Consider the following 9,773-nt stretch of genomic DNA (forward strand, 5'->3'; position numbering starts at 1 on the left):
TGCAGAAATCCTCACATTCAGCTTCCAGTGTAAAGAGATAGATACTGCTCAAAATAAGAGTAATAGTATCTTCTGCATTACCATTCCATAAGAAATTAGAATAGTTAGAGCAAATAAGCTAGAAATTCTCTGTTATGTTTAATAACTCAGAGCACCACCCAGTCCCACTAATATTAATAAAAGTATTGCAGAATTACATTCAGTAAACACAGAGGGAAAGCTGATGTTCTTCTCTCCTTCTCTTACAATTGCTTTTCAGATGTTAACAGCTGGCTTGTCACATTTGGTTTCCACCTGCACAACGCTATCCCAGGATTCCCTGTGCCCAAATTTGATTTAACAGAGCCCTCCTATGAACTTGTGAAGAGTCAGCAGTGGGATGATGTACCGGTAAGGAAGAAAAAATGAAAATGCAACTATGGCAAAATTAAATAAAGAACATGATTGTTTTTGAGCTCTATAATTCTCCAAGGCTTACATGACATTTTTAAAAAGATGCTCCTAGTTGTATTTCTTTCCAAAAGATATCCACAGCCTACCTGCTAATATCCCTGTCTTTTGTGTGCATTCACTCAAGATTGTAACACATTCTACTTCGCTTTCCATAGTACTGACTAGAAATAAGAGTGGGGAAAGAACTAATCAATAAATAATAGTACTTTGAAACCTTCTTTTAGAACTGTAACTTTCCCTCTGGAAACTATGAAGATTGGATTTATACCAGCACCCCGCCTCAAGGCAGAAAGTGAACACTGTAATAAAAAAAATAGACTGTGAAATAAACAGAAGAACAGGTGATATAAATTATGCATACCAAGCACCAGTACAATTTTACTTTGCTTTAATATTAACCATGTTTTATAAGTGAAGATAAAATATTGAATGTGAAATTACCTCAGGTAAAATCCATTGCATTACATGGAGCCCAAACTCTAGGTGCCTATGAAATTTCTTTCTTTAAAAAAAGCCTACAATCAGCCTGAAAAATGTATCTGGTTTAAATGATGGACAAAAAAGAATGGAATACAAAATAGAAAAATCATACCTGCTATTTAGGAAAATAGCGATTATAAATCTTAACTATTCATAGATCAAAAGGCCATGCTCCATCAGGTTTTCAGTTTTGAGTTTCCAGCAAGGAATAAGAAACCTGAAATAGTCTTTTTAGTTCATAATGATTGCAACAGTACAATCCATACTCAAAAGATATACTCGCTGTAGCAGGTTTAGAATAGGCAGAATCCTCTTGTGCCATCACAGTGAAGTCCGCCAGCATAACAGCTGTGCCTGCTGAGATCGGCTGGCAGAAGAGTAAAAAAGGGGGGAGGGTGAAGAAGGGAGGAGCTGAGTTACACCCAGACTCAACACCAGGACAAAGGTAGGCCAGAGTCAGAGCAATCTTCAGCAATTTTCAGCATTTGCGGGCAGGAAGGGGGTTTGATTCAGCACAGCCTCAGCTGGCTCATGGTCTCAACTGGCTCAACCAGCACTTAGCCCTCTTGATTAGTTAGGATTGCACCCTAATTTACTTGACTATTAAAAATAAAGGAACAAGATGCTTTTACATGATACATAAGCCAAAAGTCATGTATGTGTCAACCTTCCAATTGCTTTAATAAAGAGAAAAATCGCATACCCCTCCCAATTTATAAAAGGATATCACTGTAAACTTTCCCTACTCTAGGTAAAACTATACTCAAGCTCTGCATGGAAGTGGGGGGGGGGAAGGACCCCACATGTTCCCAATAGTTTCCGTTCATTATGACTAACAATCGAGACATTATCCAAAGCTGTAAAGTATTTGTCATTTCCTGGTTAAGAATAATAATTAAGGTCCTTTAAATGCTGTTGTAACACATATACATGCAAACACAAAGCAAGAGTGGAAGCAGAAAATGGAGCAAAGAACATTTTGGAAACAAGAAAAATTAGTAACTGTGAGCCACCATTTCTTTAGTGTGGACTACCCTTTAGTTTCTAAATATTTTGCATTTCCTTACAATCCTTAGATCTTCTTGTCTAAAGTGTATAAACAAAGACTAGAAGCAGGAGAATGTATGACTACTTGGAAGGAGTTAATATAAACTCAAACTTGTTCCAACAGAGATGATTGGTGTTTTTGCTTGCACAGAGGTAATCTCTATTTAGGGAACATATTATATGGGAAACATATGAACCAAGACCAGAACAGAACAGACTTGAGTCTTTAAAGATGGGACTGCTCCACTCACCTGTAAAAGTAGTAAAAGGGGTCGGAACAAAGTATAGTCTACTTAAGGGGAAACTTCAGACACAGAAAATGTCAGCCCTTAAAACTTACACATAACCCCTTTTACCTGTTTCATTTATACTCTTTTCTGTGATGTGTGGTCTCTTATATAGCTTAAGCCTATTTTCTTATTACACTGATTCTGTAGGTTTGTGCCAGCCCTTGAAAAAAACCAGTTAAGAGCTGCAGCAAACTGTAGAAACCTTCTCGTACCACTCAGAACAGATGAGAAAGAAAGCTTCACAGTTAAAAGCAGAGCTACCTTGAGCAGTTAGAAAATGTGATTATCTTCTAGCATTGTTTTACCAGTTGGCTTACTCTTACTTCTTTTTTAACTTTTAAGAATCTTTTGTTTATTATTAGAAAAGAAAATCACATTTGGCAGCCAAAGAGCCCTATATTTAAAAAATTTCAAAAGTTCTCTTGCAGTCTGACCCTGCGCAGGCTCACCCTCAATACAATGACACACTGAGTTCCTACATTACTCTTACTTAATTAGTCACTGGGAAGAAAGAACAGGTCCTGTTTGCATGTTGATTTTGTAAACACAGGAATCTTGAAGAATGTGACCCTTGAAGGAATAATGTTTAGTCCATTTCTAATTACAAAGCTGCCTCCCTATTTCTGCTCTTGACTGTATCAGTCAGCCACAGGGCTACTATAGATGGCTTTCGGGGCAGAGAGATATGTTGCCTTTATTGAAGTACTTGCTTGAGAGGAGAGGTGATAAGCAGTCTTTTTAGAATAGACCTAATGCCTGTGTGGGGACGTGGTGGCGCTGTGGGCTAAACCGCAGAAGCCTGTGCTGCAGGGTCAGAAGACCAGCAGTCGTAAGATCGAATCCACGCAACGGAGTGAGCTCCCGTCGCTTGTCCCAGCTCTTGCCAACCTAGCGGTTCGAAAGCATGCAAATGCAAGTAGATCAATAGGGACCACCTCGGTGGGAAGGTAACAGCGTTCCGTGTCTAAGGCACACTGGCCATGTGACTACGGAAGATTGTCTTTGGACAAAACGTTGGCTCTGGCTTGGAAACGGGGATGAGCACTGCCCCCTAGAGTCGAACACAACTGGACAAAAATTGTCAAGGGGAACCTTTACCTTTACCTAATGCCTGTGTATTAGGACAGTGTGTTAAAAAAAAGAAAAGTTTGATAGCTTGTTCAAATAATCACGATAACCAGCGGGATATATGAAACAGAGGATGCAGTGAGATGATAAGAAAGAACCTTTTCTGATCATATCAGAAAGGGTTGCTGTGCCAGGTGTGATCTCCCTTAAAGCAGCCCTTCCATCCATCAAAGAATTGCTCCAGTCTGCCCCAAAAAACAGAGTAGCCCTAAGAAGTCCTGCTTGGACACAGTTCAGGGCACGGCTGAAGCACTATTGGCCATTCATTGTGTGATCACAGGGAAATAGCTCACCCCAGACTGTACCACAAGCAGTTCAAAATGCAAGTTATTTCCCCGTCTGATAGCACCCTGAGATGGGATGAAATTGGCTTCATTTTAGACTGCAGCGTCCCTGTATCATGGCCAGTAAAATTAACATTCAAAAATAACTCTTATCCATCTCTGTTGTGAAATATTTATTCAGGATAGAATTTAGTTATTTGATCTTGGTATCAAGTGATCATTTCATCAGTTATTATATACCACCTACTTCACATAGGTATATGTAACCTGATCTTAGGAGAGTCAAAATGCATAATGTTCAGGTTAAATGTCAACAAGCCTCCAGTAGGCCTAATACCTCCAGTTTGTGGATGATATTATGTAAGAAGAGAAAATAATCCATGATAATCTGATCCTAAGAACTGCTCCAATGCAGTTTTATGTGAGTGGAGTAATATATGAGCAAACCTGGGCCCTTCATCTTGCGACTGTCTTCATTTCTACAAAAGGATGAGGTGGAAGAAAATTACTGGAAATCTAAAGGCTGAGATCAGGTGTTCTCGTCCAGTCAAAAATGGCTTTTGTGTCTCTTAAGAATTTGTAGTATAAATGAATATAACCCTTTGTTTAGCCATTTGCAAGCCAACTGAAGCTAGCTCAACAATATAGTGTTATGGACAGTGTTGGACTAGGTCTTAGGAGATCTGAGTTCCTGCTGAACTGTGGAAAAGTATGGGGGGCTTCCACAGGTAGAATTGCTCCTTAACTGTCTCACACATATCCCAGAAACCCTACGAGGTCACCACCGGTCAGAAGTAGCCTAACAGCATAAAACACTCCTACAATAAATTTTAAATAAACATAATTGTCCTCCTTGTACAGTCCTTTAATTTTTTCTGTGATTTGACTCAGTGCAAGGATTTTTATTGTATTTTATTTTTTATATTCTCTTGGAGACAAAAACATGACAAAATCATTGAACAATATAAAACAAAATAGCTTGTGAAACAGTGGAATCCAGTATGCAGATTCAAAAAACTTCTTGGCAATGTGAGTTGTGGCATAACCGACTGTCAACTCCAGGCAACATGCCAATAAATGCAGGACTGTTGGAGTCTAGGGGCTACAGATGGTTTGTAAAACTTCTGTCTCTTCTTGTTTTCAGCCAATTTCTGGAGTGCAACAACAAGTGGCAAGACAAGCAAAGGCTTTCCTGTCCCTGGGAAAGATGGCAGAAGTCCAGATCAGCAAGCGCAGACCTGGCGGTGAGAAATCATGGTTGTGGTTTGCAACTGTGAAGTCTCTCATTGGGAAAGGGGTGATGCTTGCTGTCAATCAAGGCAAAGTGCAGACGAATGTGCTCAACATTGCAAATGAGGATTGTATCAAAGTGGCGGCTGTTCTAAACAATGCATACTACCTGGAAAACTTGCATTTCACCGTTGAAGGAAAAGACACTCACTATTTCATAAAGACAACCTCACCAGAAAGCGACTTGGGCACACTGAGACTGACAAGTGGCCGGAAGGCCTTGGAAAATGGAATCAATGTCACCGTTTCTCAGTCCACCACCGTAGTTAACGGCAGGACTCGTAGGTTTGCTGATGTTGAAATGCAATATGGTGCACTGGCTCTCCATGTCCGCTATGGCATGACTCTTGATGAGGAGAAGGCACGGATATTAGAGCAGGCTAGACAAAGGGCTCTTTCCAATGCCTGGGCCAGAGAACAGCAGCGAGTGAGAGATGGAGAGGAAGGTGCCAGGTTGTGGACAGAGGGAGAAAAGAGACAACTGCTGAGTGCTGGAAAAGTCCAAGGATATGATGGGTACTATGTACTCTCCGTGGAGCAATACCCCGAATTAGCAGACAGCGCTAACAATATACAGTTCCTTAGGCAAAGTGAGATTGGGAAAAGGTAACACACTGGTTGAGCCTGGACTGCCAAAGAGAATGACTCTATGCCAGTGTCTCTTCTTGTTTGGGAGACCAAATGGTTTTGCTGCATCACTACTTGAGCCTAAATGTACATCTTTGCTCAGATTTTTCTGTAGCACAATCTGAATAGACTCTACAATAAAGAGAGATCCTTCCAGAAGAATGATATTGCTGAAAAGAAAAACTGGGTGTGTGTTTTTCTGAATAACCTTAAAGGTGATCTGCTTTAAAGAATATGTTTACATATGCATATCGCTGCACTCAAGTTGGACTGAAATTATTGAAAAAAGACTGAAGGGTTTGCAATGAGCTGCCTGCTCTTTGAGGCACTGTCTTTAACTAAGAAACAGATCAGTGTTTCCAAATATTACTAAATTTTTGACCTTTGCTTAAAAGAAATAATCTGTGTTTCCTCCTTTTCCTCCTCTCTCTCCCTTTCTCTTGCTCTCTTCATCTTTCTGCATAGGATGTGGTATATATCTCTGTTCATTTTAAAATGTGGGGCAAAACCTCCTTGTTTATGGACCCCAATGGCTTTAAACTGTGCTGCTTTCTAAAAGGACATTGGCACAAGCAAATTTATGCTACAATGGGAATTTAATAATGGATTTTACAATGATAATGGGGTTTGCCTTGGGGGTGGGGGTGGCAAGTAGAGTCCTTGTCACAGAGAAGCAAAGGAAACCTTGATTTTTTTTGTAAATTATGTGAGACGAGTTGTTTATGGATTTTTATATGAATTACAATTTACTGTACATCACATATTAGTCTCAGAGGAGTTAATTTATGTAAAGTGTTTAAAAAGGTTTATACTTAAAATAAAATGATAAAAATGTGCAGTGTGTGAATTTCTTTAATGGAATTGCACCTTTTGTTATGTTATAGCTGTACAGTATAAAGAGTTATATTGTAGAGATATAACAGTGTATAACTAACGGACAGAAGTGTTAATATTTTTGTATTAGTTTTAAAAAACGGTGCATTTTTCTCTTGATCACTCCTGAAAGGATGGAGTGGTCCCAAATTTGTAGGCAACTGGGCCGCAGCTCCTTTCCCTTTCTCTGATTTTGCCCAGTCCTTTAGGTGCTCAGCTTCATCATGTGAACTGCTAAGAGGGAGCGCGACTCTTTATTGTGACTGAAGTCCTCTGTAGTCTGGGCTTGCCTAGTCCTTTCCCAAGCCCTGAAGGTGCATTCATTCATGCATTCTTTCATTCTGCAGCACTTTGTTTTTGTTTTTAAATGTGGGTGGGATGTGAAGCATTGTCAAGTAATGATAAAATGTTTGTTTACTTAGAAGTAAACCTCCCTGCATTCAGCGGGGCTTACTCTCTAGTGAGTCAATTTAAAAATGCATCCTTGGATGCTTAGGAAATATACATGAATAGCAAGGGTGTAATGCTTGCCACAAACTTGTATAATCTGTGGGGCAGGGCTTCCACCTTTGTCTTCTCTATGAAAGACACGCTTCTTAGTAGTTCACTAAAGAAAAAGGGAAACTAGCAGCAGTTGTAATATGGGTAGATTTGTGGGCTAAACACATACTCTGCCCTTTACATTTCTTTCCCACTAACAAGTTGTTATGTAGAACTTCAGAAGGGAAAAAAGAGAGTTTTAGCTTATTAGTGCCTAATTCACAACACACTCTTTGGTAAGGCCATCCAGTCTATTCTGTTAAATGTGAAAAGTGTAGATAGCAGAACGTAACTTGGATCTTAGCTGAGCTAGATTTCAGTGCCAGGTCTTTACTGTGGAGCATCTGAAGGAACAACAAAAGAGAATGCTTCTGAACCAATTCTAAATCATCTTTCTCTCTGCTGAATAACCACCAGCATTTGTTGCCCTATGTCTAGAAGAATTCCCATTCCACAGAATAAAGGTTTCTATTGGGCTAAACCCCTCATTTATTGACAAACCAGTCAATGAGAGACAACTGCCTCTTGTGGATTTTACAAAGGCTAATAATTGGTTTCAGAAGGATCCAGATTATATCATATCTGTGGCCTCGCACTATTCATTCTGTCTTTTCCAGAAGCACAGAATTAATTTACTTTTCCAAAATACTAAGAGCCTCTGCTTTTTTCAAAAAGGGAATCCCTTAACTGTACAGAGTTAACATTTCAAAAAACAATACCCACACGTACAGTGCTTGGTAGTCTCATATACTAGGAAATCTGCACTAAAGCAGTCTTTCATTGCTGCCTCAGCGATTTTTAGATATATTACAGTTCTAAAACACTCAGTTTTTGCAATTGGATTGAATCATGCATGATTAAAAATGCGTTCTTTTTTTAAAAAAATGCATCCTTTGTAAGTGGGTAAGGAAAAGAAAGGGAGATAACAATTTTAAGGACACTTTGTCCAACAGCTTTTCTGAAAAAAGCCCTGGCATCTTTGTGCTATATTCAGCTGCAAAGTCTTTTAAAAATTGTTTACCCAAGGCGGTATGTGTGTTAATTTTCAATGTGCTGTACTCAGTATTGAGAATGGTAATAAATGGCCAGTGAATGTGTCTTAATCATATTGAGGGAGTTATGTACCTAGAATAAAAATAGTTTTCTGACTGCTTTCTGCCCTGAGATTCTATGGTATTATATGTGTTCTCAATTGCACAGCAGGACTCTTGCCAAACAGGCTGTGAGTAGGTCAAGCAAGTTACTGAAGCTGCATTATCAGTGCTATTACTGTCTGTGTCCCCTTTGGATAGAACCTAAAGAACTGCTGACATTTAGAACAGAAGTTGTCATTTTCTTAAATTTAAAGTGCAAATAATGGTTAGTTTGCTGTCATTTTTTCAACCACCAAGGATCCCACATTCAGGAACTAAGTTCCATTTAAACCATGGATCAGTGCCAGTATTTCCATGTTATTATTAATCTGGGCAATGCAAGGTGTCTTTGCAGTTCCTATGAGGCAGGGTTTGAACAGCACTGTATCTCAGGACTGCAAGTGTTATCCGTGGAATTAAGCCCAGGCTCAAAAATGTAGCAGAACTTTGTCATTTCTTTGAAATACTACAAAAATATCCTGTGTATAACATGTCGAAATGGAACTAAAAAGTCTGCTTGATATGTATCCTTGCACTTTCCACCTGATGTTTGATAATCCAAACAATGATATCTTTCAATGCTAATTTCAAATGGAGGCCAGTTAGCAGCCTTATTAGTAGGTACAGAATAAGTGCTTTTCATACAGAAAAGCAACCCTTTTGATTTGGACCTGCTCTGACATTAGACACTGATTTGGGGGAATATGTAAACAAAAATACATTTAAAAAAAGAAAATGAAGAAATGTATTAAAATAATTAGATTACAAAATAAGGAGATTCAGAGTATTTTAGGCAAAGCCAATCAAAATGCTTTCATGCTATATTGAAATGTAAATTTTGTCTGATTTGTATTGTTCTTTTAATTTGCCTTCCTAACTTTATATGTGTCCTGACTTTTTCCACAACTTGATGACTATAGATTGCATCTAGGCTTTCCAATAAAAGCCAAGCCAATGTGTCTGTGTTTAGATTTGTTTTCTTAACTATGTGTGTCAAGCATTATCTCTATTACTGCTTTTCTGTCTCTGCTTGGAGATGCAAAGTGAGCTGGTTGTACTAGTATTGATTTCATTTGCTACATAATTGGGAGTTACTCTCCCCACACACCCCACTCTACCCCCACACAGTGGTGACACCATGGACTCAGCAAAACAAATTACTTCATGCGCTCTCCAATGGCCTACTTTTCAGAAACATTAACTACCTTTCAGGTAGTTGAGCATCACAAAGTTAAGACAGAAGTAAATGAAGGTGGCTTAAAACTCATGACAAGAATCTCAGGTCTTAATTAAAGCAGCTGATTATAAATAAACAACTTGACCCTGATAGTTACTCAAATCCTGGAGATCTTTCAATCCACTTTTACACCACCTCACCAGAAAGTACTGCCTTCAAAACACCCAGTGAATGTATATATCTGACAACAGCATGTTTTGATGCTAGTTAGAATAGGCAGGCTTCATCACACTTGCTTTGCAGTGACAACTGCAACTTGATAACATGTTGATCCAGCACAAATCAGGTCACTCTGTGTAGCTGAGTGTGACCTATTTTTAAAAAATTATTTGCTAGTCACAGGACTCTATTTTCACACATCAACAATGAGAGACATGTATCCTCCATTTTT

General features: G+C 38.9%; 1 protein-coding gene across 10 annotated transcripts in view; it reads left to right on the forward strand.

Moving 5' to 3' along the window:
• TENM3 (teneurin transmembrane protein 3) overlaps window positions 1-9,104 on the forward strand; it is a 1,852,170-nt gene extending 1,843,066 nt beyond the window's left edge. For all 10 annotated transcript variants that reach the window (XM_078393883.1, XM_078393884.1, XM_078393889.1 and 7 more), the window contains 2 exons: window positions 260-390; window positions 4,827-9,104. In XM_078393883.1, coding sequence (XP_078250009.1) covers window positions 260-390; window positions 4,827-5,582 — 887 coding nt within the window. In that variant the 3' untranslated portion in view covers window positions 5,583-9,104. The remainder of the gene's footprint in view (window positions 1-259; window positions 391-4,826) is intronic.
• The last annotated feature ends 669 nt before the right edge of the window (window positions 9,105-9,773 follow it).

Source organism: Pogona vitticeps, chromosome 5 (assembly GCF_051106095.1).
Source record: "Pogona vitticeps strain Pit_001003342236 chromosome 5, PviZW2.1, whole genome shotgun sequence".
Taxonomy (NCBI): domain Eukaryota; kingdom Metazoa; phylum Chordata; class Lepidosauria; order Squamata; family Agamidae; genus Pogona; species Pogona vitticeps.